We start from the raw sequence: 18,674 nt of genomic DNA, 5'->3' as shown, positions 1-18,674 counted from the left end.
TGTTACAGTGAAGCCACCGGAACTCGAGCTCTCTCACACATCTCAGCAATGTGCAGTTTAATAGTGGCTGCAATTATTGTTATCAAACATTATCTATAACCATAATCTAAATTAACACGCACCCTCAGAAATGGCATTGCTTATACCACAGAGTTACTTCTCAGTTAATTCTATACTCATTTAATACAACGTTCTAATTTATTAGCAAATATGTGAACGTTCTAGGCAGGGTTACAAATAGTAAGTCCATATTCTTGAATTCTAAAATACATAGCTTCATGTTGATGGTCAGAACATGAAAAGTGCTGTTTAGGAGTGTGTAGAATTGATAAAGGCATCAGTAGCTTCAATAAAACACAGCCTTGCAAAGTAAGGTTAAACACCTAACAATTAAATAATGATTGGGGGGGGAGTTAAAAAACAGAGCCTGATGATTTCAGCCTAGATTTAGAGTTTATGTTTTCAAGTCGCTACAATTTTCTGTTTTGTGAATAAATCCCCCGCTTTGCTAAACAACATCAGCAAAATGGCCAATTAGCAAGGAAAATCGATAAACCAAGAAATGAGGACGGAGGAATTGGGTTGACTAATTTATTGTTTTCTCTCTTAAAGCATATAAATCACACCAACTACAGGAAGGTCACATGTGCTGTATTTTAGCATGTATAAGAGATGGGTGTCCATGAAACATGGTGAGTGTGGCATTCTGTTAAAGCTAACAGGAGATGAAGTTTAGATCAACCAAATGTCTCGAATCTGGCAGGACAGTCCCGATTTTGAGACGCTGTCTCGATATCTTGGATTTGTGGACACTAGGGACCAGTTCCTAGAAGGTCTGGTGCATTAGTAGGCACACTTGTGCTACATTAAAGGCACTAGGACCATGTAGAGAGTGCCATAACTGGGGCATTGGTAGATGCACTCACGCTACGTTAAAAGCACTAAGACAGGGGTAGGCAACCTTTTAGCAGCACTGTGCCGAAATATGATTGTGATGTCCCGTATCGTGTCGGTCCTATTTCTTTAAATTGAGGTGTGTATTCTGCTTGTGTTATTTATACTGCATTTGCTTTGTATCATTGTATTTGTGCGTATATGAGCTATTATATTGAATATGTTCATTAATAGTTTGTGGTATCATGTATAATACCTATGAATTTGGGCTGTGTATGTGGGCTGCTTGTGGAATTGTGTGTGGATGGATATGTCACATTGTGTATTTGGAAGTGTGTATGTGTGGGGCTGTTTGGGGTATTGCATGTGAGAGGCTGCATGTGGGGTTGTGTGCATGTATGTGGATTGTTGGTGGTTTTGTGTTTGTGCGGACTGTGTGTGTGTTTGTATTATTTGTATGAGGGGAGGGTTATTTTGCAGCTCTGAGGCTTCCCTGGGTTTTAGTGGGGACTAGGCTGGCCAGGTACAGCTCAAGGACAGAAGCTGCAACAGGAGGCTGTGGGCTCTTTAAACTTCAGTGTGGATTCCTATTCACAAGTGCTGGGAGGAAGTGATCTGAGATCACTTCCTCTACGTGCTGCATTGCATAAATGGAGGATTGTCCTTCACCACTTTTTCGTATTAGCAGATATCTGAAGTTTCACTGGGACTCCTGACAGGCCAGAGACTGTTTGGCTCTTGTAGCCTTGAGTGCCGTGCATGGCACTAGTGCCGTAGGTTGCCTACCCCTGCACTAAGACCTTGTGTTACTAAGTGTGTCATGAACTAGTCAGCTTATTAGCCAGTCATATTGGTGTGCATTCTCCTCCCTCCTTTCTGAGCAGGTTTGTCATTTTCAGCAGTGCCAATCCCGATTTTACATACCCCCTAAGGTTGGCAGGTATACGAGTAGTTTGGCACTATCGTCTAGCAAGTGGAGTATGCATAATTTGGACAACATTGCGCGAAAAAAGTTGGGACTGTTGATTCCTGTTGAGTTATCCAACAAGGACTATTTTACCACTGTAGAACTGAGACTTGTGCCGTTTCAGTGTCCTTTCTCAGTCTTCTACATCGGTTTTGTGTCTAACTGGAAATACCTACTCTGGTCAAAGGGAATACCAATTCAAATCAGATAAAACGGCCAGCAAGGTAAGCATTTGTCAAAGTAACAGATAAAGTTTGCAATTATAAGGTTCATTAGTTTAAGTTATTTCTGACTCTTATGGAGCATTATACCTCCCAGACATCACGATTCTGACTGTACAATTCCTATTTTAGAGTCTTGTCTTGACTTTGTTCCCTTGTGTGCCCCAGAAAATGTAAGGCAAGCCCATCATTAGCTTGTATGGTCAGAGCTCTAGGACCCTGCAGAGAGTACTGAAACAGCAATCTTTGCATGATCTGCCCTTGGCCAGTCCGGCCTTCCCGATTGGCATGCAGCCTGGCATGCATTCACACCAGGATGACCTGCCAATTCTTCAGGTGGACCAACCCCCTTTCTGTTTCAACACTTCAAATCACCTATCCTATTGCTGCCACCAGGTGTCTGAGATGGCACTCTCCGACTGTTTGTATAGTACATTTCAATCTTGGAAACCTTATAAATATTGCTTTTAATGAGTCATGTTATCACCATATAACCGTTCACAACTAGGGCAGATACCAGCACGCTTCTAACCTTTTAGTGCACAGAAGCATGCATCGGACATTTTGGGTGGATCTCCACTGGGAAAGGGAAATTTACAGAAAGTAACAGGAAAGCGCATGAATGGACACTTATATTACATATTTCATTTCTGTAAAAGATGGAATGTTCAGCCTCAAAAACGTTTGCCATCAACAAACTCGAGCAAGTATGGCCCATATATAGTGCAAAAGATTAGTAAACATTACTTACAGCTATGTTCCCATTACAAAAATGCCGCAATGTACAGTGGAAGTGACATCACACACATTTTTTTTATTGGAATAAGTACAACATGTCAGCATTTTGGCCCATAGAGACAGCTGGTTAAAAAAAATACAATACAATTCAAACATTTTTAACGATAGCGATGTAAAGTCACAATTTTACAGATTATGCTGATAGTTCCTTTACTAGTCCAAATAGAAGCAAAATTAACCTAGATCCTCCAGGTTTGGCTTCTGGGTCTATATAATAATATTTTTGGTTGCAGCAGTAGCGTCAAACATCCACCTCTACCACGGAGTAACATCAGTCCATCTCTGGGCATGACGTCCACAATCTTTCTGTCCGTACAGTGACAATGACTTTAGGGTGGAGGTATGTAAAAACCCTCAGCTATGGTGATTAATGCTAGGATTTGTTGTTATTAGGTCCAGTTTTAGACAATTTAAATACTCTAGATTTCCAAGATTAGAAAAGAAAACAAAAAATACAAAAACCAAACACCATGCATTGAGGTATGCATATTCAATATTTTATTAAAAAAAATAAATAAAAATCATATTTGTAACAGTTGGCTATTGCACGTCAGGACAAGGATTATCATGTTGACTCCGAGGACTCAAAGGGTCCTGATAACCTGAAAGTTGAAAAACAAAATATATTGGTGTTTTTAAATACAGTCAGGAAATACAGCTACTAGATGCATACTTGCAAAGACAGAATATTCAAGGATATAATCTTTCAATGTAGAGTAATATGTGCTTGATTCAAGGATAAATCTGACTGCCATTCTGGGGTCAAGAAGGAATTTTTTGTCCTAGCTTGTTGCAAAATTGTGCTTCAAACTGTTTTTTTTTTTTTTTTTTTTTGCCTTTTGGATCAACAGCAAAAAACAGGTGTGAGGAAGGCTGAACTTGATGGACGCAAGTCTCTTTTCAGCTATGTAACTATGTAACTATGTAACTTCTACAATCCACGGATGAACATTTCCTAACCTGATCAAATGTTATCTACAGAAGTAAAGTTTTCAAATTATGTTGATAAATATTAAAAGAAAACGAATGTGTATGGATGTACAAGTAACAGTGGTAGTAAAGTGCAGGAGTAGTAATTCACTAAACACCTTCTTAATGTAGTACCATACTAAGGATATCTACAAGTGGGTGACCATGAACCATGAAATTTCAAACTCGGTGCTTCCAGAACTAGCAATCCTTGAAGAATGATCAAACTCAGATCAGCAAAGCAACAGCTGACAAACTAAGGCCAGTCTTTGATAAATCCTCTGAACTCACCTCCATATTGGCCTCATAAGCGGTAAAAAATATAAGAAGAGATACTGACAGCAAACAAATTTTACTAAGAAGTAAAATTCGTCTCTAAGTACATTTTACATAAAGTGGAGCACCACTGTCACTTTCCATATTTTGAAAAGACCCCAGATGGTGACTGCTCTGCTTACATTCTGGTGGCCTGGTGGGGCACGGGAAGGTAGTTCTTACTTGCCTGAACTTGACCCTTGCAGGAGCCGCCATTTTTTTTCGGTGAGGTCCTCTTCAGCTCCTGGCACTTCATCTGCTAGGAGCCGGCATCAGTACTGTACTCCCGCACATGCGCAAGAGTGCAGCACTGACGACTATGGAGGGTCTGGTGATAACACAGAATCCTCCATGAAGATAGCCTTTTCCCCTAAGCCATTATTAGTGGCTGCTGGGGGCTCCACCATTTGTCAAGCATAGGCAAAATACATGAGACAAAGTTATCCTTACTATGAGATCTTTTGACTGGGTTGTAATTTCAATGAAATTCCAACACAGTGATTATGAGCATTTCATAAAGATTGTAGCTTTATGACATGCCCATTTTTGGGAAAGAGGGGCAGAGAGAGTCACTTTGAAAATATGCTATAAAAAGTGTACTCTCACTATAGTTCTGCATATATAATCAAATCCTAAAAAAAAAAAACACACACACACACACACACACACACACACCTCCCAGCCTCTCTACATTTAGGGAGAGCTGGAGTGGATTCTTTACCTTGGGTTCAGTGGGGCTGCTAGGCAGGTGGGCGAGCGAAGTAGATGGCAAGGTAGCTGTGATTTTAATGCTATGCCTTGTTATGCTCGCGGTAAATACATAGCTGGAAATACACTGCCCATGTCCACCACGCTCTGACACTCCAGAAATATAACCGCATTCACACACCAACACATTACGCAGAAATACACCGCCATGTCAACACTAGACATATGCATTCAGATTTCATACAATTATGTTTTTGTCTAAATTTCTGCCAAATTTCAGAATTCGGAAGCTTTCAAATTTGGCAGCATCCGACATGGACCAAAAATGTATTCATTTGGAAAGAATTGAACTGAATTATTTGCACTTATTAGTTTTCATATAAAATTAGGGACTTCTTTATTAAGCAACTTAAGCAGTTGCTTCATAAAGTTAAGAACCCCACCCCTCACCTTTAATTTTTGATAGCGCCTTCATTGGGTACCCTTACGTGGGACTGCATATTTAAGGATCCAAAATTAGGATGGATATTTTGGTACCCTAATGGTGTGGGATTGCCCTATTTAAAGTACCAAATTAAGGTGCCGTTCACTAGTGCACACTGTAACATACACTCTAATTTATCCATACATGCACACAGTAATGTCACTGTCATTTACATATGTGCGCAGTGTTGCTCCCTAATTTGGAGTTCTTAAATCAGGCAATCTTAACAGGGTACCAAATTAGGGCACTCTCTGCTAAACAGAGCCCTGATTTGGTGTTCTTAAATTGGGCAAGCTCTCAGCAGGACACCAAAAAAAGGGAGCTACCGTATTTGCTAAACAGTGCAGTACCAAGCTATGGCACATCTACTAAATAGCAACCTGATTTGGTGTCCTTAAGTAAGGCAATCCCACATAAGGATACCAAATTAGGCGTCTATCTACTAAACTGTGTCATGATATGGTGTATGTAAATTAAGTAACCCACATAAGGGAATCAAATTAGGAAGCCATCTTCTAAACAGCACACTAATTTGGTATATTAATATAGGGAAATGCCTCAAATGATATTAAATTAGGGAGCTCTCTCAAACAGCACATTATAAGGAATAAGCAATGTCCAAATTTCAGATGTTTCCGAAACATTTTGACCAAATTTTAGTTCATTTTAAATGGGTATGATTTTCGACTGACCGAATTACCAAATCTAAAAGAAAACTAACCAGATTTTTTTCTCTGTGTACATGTCTAGGCTGCACACTGCTGCTTCAAAGAAAAAAAACACGTTCACACACACCAACTCTTCACAGAAATACGTCTCCATGTCCACACACAGACACAATGCACCAACACACATCACACACTGCCACCAACATCATTATTGGGATTATATTTGAAGCTTTGCCTAAGGACCTTAAAGTCTAGAGCCATCTCTGACTATACACACTGAAGCAGGCTTACACCCCCCACCCCCTTCCCTTGTTTGTCTTTTACATCCTTGTGTAACTTGGTGTCCCCCCAGATCTCTGACAATGCGTTGTCATGCAGAGCAGATCATTTTGAGAGAAATTGCAGTGATATATGATGTCACGCTTTGCACATCTTGCAGCCTCCATCGCTTATACCCATATATTTAATCTGCCACACGAGTAGAACCATCCCTACAGAGACTTTCCTACAGGGCCACGAGATGCCAGTCCGCCCTTGCCCATGGAGAGCATTTAAACAGCATCTGTCCATTGTGTGGCATATGAAATTAAATGGGTAAGCAGATGTACTATGGCAAGTGTGGTACCCGTGTGTCTTGCATGCATAGCAAACATTTGTGTATGTGTCCAGCTTCTTCTGAGAATAAATCTATGCTTTAACTGGGGCACCGCACCACGTAATCAATATGTTGTCCTGCAAGCTCACCAGTTCTGTGCCTTTTAAAAACTGCACTACTACAGGCTAAGAAAAGTAGGCATTGAATCGTAGTACTATTGCAAATCATTCTAAAGAAAGATAAAACCTTGAATGAAAATAATGGAAGGATGTAGCAATTTAAAAAGGACATTCATCAACTGACTTTATTTTTTTGTAAACCAGCAAACACATGTACAAACCAAAATAAAGCAAGAAGAACTTAATGCAATAAAGACTTGTAAACTTGGGGGGCGGAGCAGAGCATCCAGATTGAGAGGTTGTGCTGCACTTCAGCTACTGCTCATTCTTGCTCTTTTAGAGGGTAATCCCCCCAAAACCTGGCGCAATCGCTCACTGGAGAAGATCCATCATGACCGGGACACCCGGGGGAATCACCCGATACCAAAATCAAGCATGCAACCCCCTGGGGACCCGACAATATATCCCGAGGCCTACCGGAGATCAAGCAGCGGGGAGACAGCCGCTCCACGCGCTGACTGTCCTAGATGTAGATACCTCCTACCCCCCCTATAGACGGATGGGGGTCATCTCGGTCCACATCAAGCGACTGGAGAGGCAGTGAAGAGCAGCAGCAACAGGGCAGCCATGCACATGGCATTCCCAAAATGGCAGGGGTGAGCACGCCGAGTGAATCATCAAAATACCACACAGGGGTGCCGGGCTACTCAGCCAAGCTAAACGCTATATTTGAAGCCTTCTGGGTGAAACTGGAGATCTGGGCACGGCCGACGAAACTTTGCACATACCGGAGGAAAGAAATACTCGAGCAACCCAGCCGCAAACGAACGACTCCTCACACACATGGGGCCCCAACATGGCGCTGCAGAAGGAAATGTCTCTCGTACCCTGCAACGCCATCTCACCCTGTGGTCAACTGCAGTGCTTATCACCCTGGTTTCCTGCTAATAACTGCAAGCATAGAATTTACCGTAAAGGGACTTTGCTCAGCCCATACAGGGAATCGGCAGAATGAAGCATGGGGTCCAGGACTTAACCTCTGGTATCACACATTATCACTCTCCAATGCCAATACCTTTTGAACACTTGTTTTGCTTATAGTCATAATTTTACGTTTTCAATTACTGAGACACATTTTGCAAATTATCTTTGTATTAAGCAAACCACACGAACTGCTATAAGGACTAACCATGCTCTGCAACACACTAAAGCAGGTTCAGTCCAAAATGAAAACTCTGCTATTGACCAACTACTCGAGCATGTGTGAATTGTGGCAGCACCATAGACCTGGTAGTTGTTAATACCTTGTATTATCTACCCACCTGCAGACCAAACAGGACCTAATATAATGTTTAGGCATGACCTCATATATACTACTTGAGCATGATACCTTACTCAGGATAGCATAGTATGTACTCATGACCTAACGCTCTACCAGTTAAGCTCACTTGCATTGAAGCTTCTCAGTTGCTATTAAAATTTTGCCGACCTAATCAACAGGACATGTTAAGCATGACCTAATGCACTACTAGTTAAGCGAGATAGCATTGAAGTCGCACTGTTAATTTTGCTGACCTAATCGACAAGACATAACTGATCAAACTTGTATGCAACGTATTGTATCAACCTTTACCTAATAATACCAAAAATTGTGCATGTTTCTCTTAAACCCCAATGTAAACCACAAAGTGGGCTCGAGGGAACACAGAAATCATTAGCTTCCGAATCACAACTTGGCAAAAGATTAAGAGTCTTGCTGCAACTACATCCTTACCTTGGTGCATTTAATACCAGGGCTATTTGCCACAATTACTTTGTTTTCTGTAAAGGGACATACATCACTTAAGAGACAAAGATTTCATTAAAAACTTTAGCTTTGAATGGAACAGTTGCCTCACCCTGCAGACTGAAAAAAGCAGGTAAATAGGATTTATTTTCACCTGCTTCTTTCTTATGCTTTCCACACCCACTCCAGGGGTAGACGGATATAACCAATCAGTGTTCCATCCCTAGGAATGCTGCAAACGTGCATTGGGTATGGCTCACAGATTGACACACGTGCAATTGGAAGATCTGCCCATCTGGCACAATCCTAACAGGGGGAGAAGAAAGGGAGTCTTATCAGTGCCATTCATGCAGTGCATGCCCCAGTATCAGGTTTCTCACTCCTGCTGCTGTTCAATGATTCCCTGTTTCTGTAATCAGTGGACTGGTCTGAAACTGAGAAGACTGGATAGCAGGGAGGGTGGAGGCTGAATAAACTCACCTATCTGACAAACTGACCACGTTTATAGATTACCTTTTAAAGTTAAATTGTTTTAGATTTTCTTAAAAGTGTTTCATTGCTGGTTTACAAAATAGAATTGTCAAGTGATGCAGGTCCCTTTTAAAAGTTAACCTGACTGCAATCCAATCCTTGCACTATGCCTGCTCTCTGTATTTTACAATGTCCGTCACTCAGTGCTATGAGGCTGGTGCTCTATGGGGAAAGGACTGCAAGACTTTCTTATGCACAGGAGTCTAGATCTGCAGCTACTGTAAGTAATATTTTCTATACCCCTCCAAAAATATGCAAAAGAGAATACAAGCATTTTTTTCTTTAAGAGTTTATTTACTAAAGGTTTATACTATAGGCACCACAACTACTTTATCTGAATGACTTAGCTCCTGCAATGTAAAAAATTGCCGTATTAGAGATACAGATGTGATGGAAGGCTGTGTAGGATCTGAAATGCCCCTTTTATATTCCTCATTTTAAATACCCAAACCAAGTACTGTGAAAATCAATGTTTTGTATACCATGTTTTAAGATATATTTTTCTATGCTTTAAGATGACTGATGGCTATGGAATTTGCTGAGCTCAACAGAATGACGATACCTCCCCCAGAGACAAACACCCTTATCACCCTTATACCCTTGAAGAATAAGCCATGTGTCAACAAAGGAAGAAATGAGAAAACACCTAGTTACTAAAAGTATCCAATGAAAAGCTTACAACACAATTCAACAAAATGTTTACAGCTTAGGTTATACAATGTATATGTGCTGAATGGGACAATTTGTGGCTATAAAAGCCACGTCCAGACTGCTGTAATACAGAAGGATTTTCCTACTGAACTTCACGTGTCAGTGTGATTATTTATCTTCTCATGCATGAGCTATACCTTGAACGTATTGATTAGGACTGACAATATACAACAGAGGGCAAAAGAATCTATTTCACAGAGATGTTGATTGCGAGGCTAGAAACATATCTAGTGGCTGTTACAAAGTTACGGTCACTGAGGACAGTCATACTGGATTCAATGCTTCTTGACCACGATGCTGCTCTATGAGAAGCACATGATTGGACAAAAAGTCATAAAGGAGTCCAGGCTGCAGGAGACGAGAAAGCAGAGTAAGAGGGCAGCAGCAAGGACAATCTCAGCAATGGAAATAAGGCAAGTAAAGGATTCTTTACTTTAAATTTGTAAAGATGAAAAAAGGTAAGGCCCGGTTGTCACAATGAAGCCAAAGAATCTCCCACCTCACAAAATGAATAGGACATTGTCAAAGGTCATCTTAATTCAAACCATATTTATTACCGTAGAACACCACATCTGTGCAACGGACAAGGTAAAATGAAAAAAGTAGTTTGTCGAAAAACACAAGAGTGTAATGCACACACACTATAAAAAGGGGGAATACTTCCTGCAGGGTGCTCCAGGCAGGGAGCGCAAATTCCTGGAGACAGAAGAAAATAAATATCCAGGCACCTGAAGTTTCTTCTAAAAGGCAGTCTCAAAACTTGATAAAGGCTCTGAGAGGAGCCGAAACGTTGTCTCCAATTTCTTGTTTTAAATAAAATGACTGCCTTTTAGAAGTAACCTCAGGTGTGCTTGGATATTTACCTTTTTCATCTTAAACGGAAGAAAATAATCTGTGGCTGCTGAGAGTGTACAGAAACCACAGAAACCAGCCCCTACATTCTCTTACCCCCTTAAACATCCCATTATCCCACATGGCAACAAATCTGCATCTGAAAACATTAAAGCATTTTTGAGGTAATGAAGGTAGGAGAAAGGCTTTTTTTAATATAAATACATTTCCACAATACATTCCATATGCTTATTTCAAAACTGTTATGTATAACCAAGTGGTACTGTGCATTTCACTCCATAACATTTTAAAAGTATGGAGGGCACCAATACAGCTTTCTCTTCACATATTAACAAAATAAAACAAAAATATTGAAGAAAAAAAAATTACAAATTAAAAAAAATTGCCTGAAAGCAAACTTTTAACACAAATCTTCACCAATCTGATTTTTTTTTTTTTAAACTTGTTTACTTACACAGACATTAAGAATTACTCTAACAGGTTCCAACTGGCCTGTTCTTATTCACCACATAACCATTTCCGAATACAGGCAGTCCTCATACCAATACATGGGACTAGCTCTTAATATCAAAAAACACTATATTAAAAGGATGTAGACAAGAAAAATAAATATGGGAAACAGCTAAATCTAAAAAGAACAAAAAAAAAAATAGTGTGACACAGTTGGACCGTATTAACGTGCGCTATCATTGAACGCACTGATGGGTGCCTCCCTCGATGATGTTGGGGGGGCTTAAAATCCCACTCCACGGTCTGTATTGCCCACTCTATGCCCACGCGATGAGTTTGGTTAGGCTGCTTTCTTTCCTTGTTGCATGTTTTGTGATTTTATATGACCTTGGGTCCCTGAGGAAGTTCCAACTTATTGGTATGAAATGCGTAGGACCATATCCACTTAATTTTTTATTCTATAGGTGTTTTAACACCTATTTTTATATATTGCAATCAAGTTGCGGTCCTTTTCCCAACTTGCACCTGGAGTCCTAATTTCGAGTGGGCATTACAGACCGATTTAAGGCCCCCAACATCATCGGGGGAGGCACCCTTGAGCGCAACCAACATTTCTATCTTGTGAGTGCATTCAATGATAGCGCACGTTTATACGGTCTGTGTTACACTATTATTTGTTTTTGTTCCTTTTAGATTTAGCCGTTTCCCATATTTCTTTTTGTCGTTTATATTCCGTTTTCGAACACTATCTGGAAAGTGATCTCAGGGAGGCTAACCAATTTTATCATTAGATAAGTATAATTCATACTTATTACACACTATTCACACTTCAAATATTGTTGAGATAGTATTGTTTTGAATTTATATAAAAAGGATGGCCTGCAACATTTAAATAAACTGTATTGTGAATCCCTTAAAGGAACACTATAGTCACCTAAATTACTTTAGCTAAATAAAAGCAGTTTTAGTGTATAGATCATTCCCCTGCAATTTCACTGCTCAATTCACTGTCATTTAGGAGTTAAATCACTTTGTTTCTGTTTATGCAGCCCTAGCCACACCTCCCCTGGCTATGATTGACAGAGCCTGCATGAAAAAAAAAAGAAACTGGTTTCACTTTCAAACAGATGTAATTTACCTTAAATAATTGTATCTCAATCTCTAAATTGAACTTTAGTCACATACAGGAGGCTCTTGCAGGGTCTAGCAAGCTTTAACATAGCAGGGGAATAGAAAATCTTAATTAAACAGAACTTGCAATAATGAAAGCCTAAATAGGGCTCTCTTTACAGGAAGTGTTTATGGAAGGCTGTGCAAGTCACATGCAGGGAGGTGTGACTAGGGTTCATAAACAAAGGGATTTAACTCCTAAATGGCAGAGGATTGAGCAGTGAGGCTGCAGGGGCATGTTCTATACATCAAAACTGCTTCATTAAGCTAAAGTTGTTCAGGTGACTATAGTGTCCTTTCAAGCCGAGTTAATAGAAGTCAAGAACAGTGTATTTTGAGTTCACATGGCCACTTACCTCCATATGCATTTCATACAAATAACAAAATATATATAACTATATCTTAATTCCTTAATGAACAATGTCAGGTTAAACATGAAGTGATTTTTCTACCTACGGATTCTTGATGGGTGATTTACCATTTCTTGGATGATATTATTTTATTATTATCATTTATATAGCGCCAACAGATTCTGTAGCGCTTTACAATAAGTCATAGTATATATGGTTATGATAAATCATAGTATATATGCATATACAATGTTATTTATCAGATGTGTTATATTACTAGTTTATCAAACATCCCTGAGAGAACTTAAAATGTTACTATAACCCTTTTGGGAGGGGAAAGGTAAATCCATAGGCGGATGAAGCTCTTGGCAATGATATCTCGCGCCCCTTCAAGCTCAAACACTTCACACATTGATTCCTACCACCAAGACCACTTCAAATAACTGAAGTGGTCATGGTGGTTGTAGTAATTAATCTTTTAAAATTGAATAATGTCCTTTTTAATAACCTCAAAGGAGGTTTGTATTGACAGATCCATCAATAAAAAAAATGAATTAAAAAAAATGGACAGGTACAATAAAAAACAGGAGACACATTTATCAATACAATGGTCAATTGTAAGTTCTAGCTCTATCATTAGCACTGTGATATGTAGCTGAAAAGAAGCAAGACTACCTCTGTCCGTTTGGAGACTGTAAGTTGGGTCTCGGGGAGTGGTTTAAGGAACACTGGTCTAAGGGTGGCCAAAGGGCTATTTAACCGTAGATAATTTCCATTACTAATTTGGACAGACTTGGCCATCAACTTTGAAAAAAAATTACAAAAAATAGGTAGTTTGGGTGTTTTCTTTAGTTTGAATTTAAGCTGAGAAAAAAAAATAAATAAAAGCCTATGGCATGCATTCCATTTTTTTTATTCACTTCAGTATTTATTAAACACTTTATAAAACAATACAGTAGATCATACATTATCAATTTTGGCAAATTATTGTCAAATGTATATCTACCCAAAAAAGTGTCTATATCAATTTGAAAAGTCAGATTGTCTGCCATTAGAATTAGATGCCAAAAAGACAGATTCCTCATTAGTGCAGTTAAATTATTAATCTGAAAATAATGAAGGAAAATGAATAATCTGATCTACGGTAGCTAGATTTTTCTGCGAGTATAAAAGTAAAAATCTGTTACTTTGTGCCCTATATAGAAGCCTCCATTAGATTATTTCATATTGACTTTTACATCACTGTCCAATTAAACAGTATTGATTTTACAACCATTAACACAATCAGATGATCTCACAGTGGATGTCATGAGGTCATACTAATAAATAATGAACAAAGAAAATACACACCACACAGACAGTGATGTATTTAAAGGGAACAATATTGAAGTCTTACGAGAGCAACGGACAGCTTAAAATTCGACTTGCTCATGCCCTACTATACACTAGGCCGAGTACGACCCACATAGCACCATTGACAAACAACACAAACACACTACATGGCCTCATCAGAAGTACTACAGTATAAGGGCAACAGGGAAGAGCAATGTGCTTTATGTTGGGGAATGTACGATGAATACATTTATTTACTTCTTCCTCGTAACCACCCTTCTTTTCTGTACCCTTACAAAACTTGAAAAAAATAAAAATTGGTAAATTAAAAAAAATAAAACATTTCAACTTGCAATAATTAATACGAATCTAAATAAAAGAGTAGACAGATTAACTCAAATATTGATTTGGAAAATGTTTAACAGTTATCCATTTGTAACAAGACAAAACCAGCATCAAGGAGAGACAGAAGAAAACTAAAAACACAGTCTAAACATGCCAACCAGAATACAGCTTTGCAAACTTCAAAACATAAATCAGGGATAAAAAAAATAAAATGCACAAAATTATGAATATACATACACACACACACACACACACACACAATCTTACAGTCTTTAAAACTCATAAGGTTCACATCATAACATGCACAGTAGCAGACAGCATATAAAAGCAGCACTTATTTTTTCCGGGCCCCTAAATCAATACAATATATTTTGTGGTCATTTCTTCTAAACCCAAGTTGGAATTTAGCTGAATGTAGTTCTAATTAGGGCAATATTGATTTGCAATTCCATTACAACAGGGATACAATTACACCATTATGTAATGGTAATTATTGTGCCATTTTAAATCCTACATCAGAGACGTTGACCCACGCCCACACCATTTGCATTGTGAGCAAATATAAATATCTTCGGTTTCATTTGTATTATTGTCTTCTAAAAAAAACACAATCAATTTTACTAAGTAAACTAAACCAGGTTGAATGTGTAACATAGCAGCTTCTGCCATACGAAATTATTCAAATTCACTCTACACATTAAACTTTTAGCAACTCATCTGATCCATTCTCAAAACAGAAAATAAAAAAATAAAACCATAAGTTAGTTTAAAAAAAACACGAACATGGAAATTATCTAAACGCATGTTTTACACTTAAATGAAGCCACAGAATTTCTTTAAAGGACTTAATTTTTGAAAGGTGGGCGTGATTTGGAGCCAAATCACTTCTTCCCTGGTCAATTTGTGATGTCACTTCCTGCCTGAGAGATGCAAGTGTATCCTTCCTTGGACCTCCTGAAGTTGTCAGTCTACAGTTCTTAGAATGTTAGTGTGTGATCAAACGAGAACTGATGGGGGCATGGTGTTCTACATCAACATATCACAAGTCAGTTATGAAATACAGAGTGTAAAGGTCTTTCTCCTACTGCTAAAAACCTCGCTAATGGCCTTCCACAACAACACAGGAATAGAGAATATTCTGTAAATTAAATGATATGAAATCCACTGCTCGCTTGCAAGACATTTTAAGACTATAAAATACTCCATGAGAAGGCGTTCATTAGAAATGTGCAGCAGTGCCTTTGAGAACAATTGTAGAGTCACAAAAAGCAGCAGTTTCAGTTACTTCTTTGTCTGTAGATAGAAGCTACAAATCCCAGAGTTTTGCAACAAAAAGAGGAACTTGAGTTATTTTTATTCCCAACCCCCCATATTGTGTTTTTTAGAAATCCCACCCTGGCTTAAACCCCTAAAAAAGTGCATCATTTGGAATGAATGTAAACACCTCCGTCCACAGATAATTTCCGGACTGCTCAGGGTTGACCCTGCACACAAACCAAACTATATACAAGATAATATGAAAAGGTAAACTCTTTCAAACGAACTTACAAACTGGTATAGTGGAAATGTGTTCATTTGGTACTAGATTATAATGCCTTGAATATGAATGGAATCATTTGGATACAAATACATACAAATGGACACATGACAAACAGGGGAATGCGATAGGGTTTTGAGGTTGAAACGGATTTTGGTCTTTGTGAGATTGTTTGTTTCAAGGCACAGGAAGTTTAGAATTTCTAACACAAACTTTTTGTTCAGAATAAATGCTCAGCTTCTAGATATTTAAATATTAATTATTTCAAACCAGATATCGAAACTTTAAAAAAAAACATAAAAAAATGTCTGAGGGTTTTCAATTTCGAACACAAAGCAATTTTTCCTATATCTGGGAGGAGCAATATTAATATACACAGCTGGGTTTATTATTATTACAGTTGAGGCCTTCTTTCCAGAGAGGATGTACGGAGTCTCAACTTTGTTCTACACCACGTTTCCTAGTTTGATTCAGTAATGCCAGACCCTCGGTATCCAACATGAACATACATGTTTAGAATATTGGGACTTGGGGGAATGCTGAGCTAATGTTGGTTCTACCAGATATGGGAAAAAACGTGTTCTTTTGTGCATTCTTAGGTTTAAAAATGAAAATTTCCAGAAGACCGTGTGGTTAGCAACTAGAACATTCTATGAGGTGTTGATGCATACTCGGGCCAGTCGTAGATATCTGGCAAGAAAGAGTCATAGTCTGTGTTCCACACTTTAGACCTAATATAAGCATTCTTGTCCATGGGTTCGGGGTACTGGAATGCCATGCCATTTCTATATACAAATTCCATGACCTAGAAGACAAGACAAAAGCATTGTTAAACACAAAAATAAAGTTTGAGGTGAGAAGACTCAATAGATACAAAACATGCTACAGTTCAAAAACATTTGGGAATGTTTAAGAATAATTCCCAACAAAAAAAGAACAGTATAAAAAAATAAAATAAAAAGACCATAATCAAAAAGCTTATGAAGTAAAACAATATAAGTTTAAAACACTGAATGTAAATATACAGCTAATAAAGTTGAAGTGATTTTGATGCTTAGACTGTTCCCAAGTTATGATATCATGGTGGGAAAAATAACTTAAAAATTCAGTTTACAGTTGTGCAGTAAAAATAAATGAAAGAAGAAAAAAAAAAAAATCCAAGTAAAATCATCAAAAAGCAATTCCTAATTCCATGATTTGTGCACCTTGCCAATAAGCCCCAAAATGGAACAATTCAGATCTAATGAGGTTTATGTAAAAATAGTGAGTTTTGGTGAGTCGACAATCAACTTATTCTATTCGTACAATGCTAGAGAAACACAAATCTATTTTATCTGGGAAGGAGCAAGGCAAAGAACACAGAATAGAATCCACCTACTTTAACCGCAATGCATATGGAAACCTCTCGAATATTAGACAGTGGTGGGTAAAGACGTCCTTGGTCCAGCTCTTCAGGAGTCAACTGTTCTGCCAGAGCCTACAGCAAACCAGAGAATCAGTAAGTATACCAAACATATACGAGACATGGGATGGGAATAGATAATTTATTCAGTAAATAGTGAACTGCGATGAACTTTGAACAAATTAGCAAAATTTAGAAGCGTATACAAAAAAAAAAAACCCAATCAAGGTTATTCACTAAAATGAGAATTGTTGGGAATTCAATATGAATGCCAAATTGTAGACCCACATTGGAAACATAAATGTTAGGAAGAATTTTTCCAATTCAGTTATTTTGGCCTTAGATTTAAAAAAGCTTTTTTAATTCACCTTACATCCCCCCAAATTCTCACTTAAATAACCCTGAACATGTATTTTTACCCCTCTATTCTACCCAGCACTGCAATGCACAAAAAATACATTTATTTATTAAAAAAAAAAAATCTGTAATTCATTGCCATTCAAACCAAAAATAATACTTGTCTGCAATTAATTTCCAAGACTGAAAAATGTCACAATCACATTAGTAAGACAATCAGCAAATGAACACCTTAAAGGTTGCAGTGAATTGAATTTTTTTAGTAGACACGTGAACCATGATGACAAACGAACAGTTAAGGTGCTGTTCAGGTTAAAATATAATTAATGCATAAGAAAACAAATTGCAATAAATGCTTTATTTAATAGTTTCAGGAAATCTCTAACAGACAACAGTACAACCACCACTACAGCTTTGTAGAAGTTACAATAAGGTAAGCCTCTGGTGACTTCTTCCTACTACCCTCACTGATAAGCTTGGCCCTGATTGGGAGCACGTCCCCAAGCAAGACAATCCACCTCAAATGACGCAGTCATGTTGGCTCAATTACCAGCACATAAAGGTCGGAATGGAGTGACATCTGTTATGCTGTGCCTGTATTCCTGCAGCAACTGAAAGATATGCTTGCTAGAGTAATAAGACAAAACGTAATAGAACTTTGTGTAGGTGGATTCTCCTGATCTCCCATGTCACTCAACCCTCGACTTAGACCTCTTGCATAGACTTTTGTGCCAAGAATTGATTGACAAGTGGGGGAGGGATCATAATAAAAAAATCTAAAGAAAAAAAAATTATTATTAAATCGGTACTGAGCTATAAAAGTTGAGTTGGACTGCGAATATTTCATACTTTAAATATTATATTTTCCAGAATTGTAACATAACTGTAATCCCAATTTTCACAGACACTGCGTCTGCGCTTTTTAAAGAATAGTTGGATTTTAACCAAGCTCAAAGTCCTTCCAAGTGTTAAATGAATCAGAGATAATCTGGTCTCTATGTACGAATGTTTATTTCCCAATTCAAAGCTTTTGTGAGAACTAAACATCACTTAAAGGCTAAATGAAACAAGCTCTACACAAACTTAGCAACTGTTGCCATAACAGTCACAAAC

At 38.2% G+C, this 18,674-nt stretch overlaps 1 protein-coding gene across 1 annotated transcript in view; it reads right to left on the bottom strand.

Annotated features, from left to right (window-relative positions):
• Positions 1–3,381: 3,381 nt before the first annotated feature.
• ME2 (malic enzyme 2) overlaps positions 3,382–18,674 on the bottom strand; it is a 43,899-nt gene continuing 28,606 nt past the window's right edge. The window contains exons 15-17 of the mRNA XM_063453893.1: positions 17,181–17,279; positions 16,474–16,607; positions 3,382–3,482 (exon numbers count right to left, since the gene is read on the bottom strand). Coding sequence (XP_063309963.1) covers positions 3,446–3,482; positions 16,474–16,607; positions 17,181–17,279 — 270 coding nt within the window. The 3' untranslated portion in view covers positions 3,382–3,445. The remainder of the gene's footprint in view (positions 3,483–16,473; positions 16,608–17,180; positions 17,280–18,674) is intronic.

Source organism: Pelobates fuscus, chromosome 5 (genome assembly GCF_036172605.1).
Source record: "Pelobates fuscus isolate aPelFus1 chromosome 5, aPelFus1.pri, whole genome shotgun sequence".
NCBI classification, from domain to species: Eukaryota; Metazoa; Chordata; class Amphibia; order Anura; family Pelobatidae; genus Pelobates; species Pelobates fuscus.
Note: the sequence above shows the minus strand (reverse complement) of the source record. Positions and strands in the feature narration are given on the sequence as shown.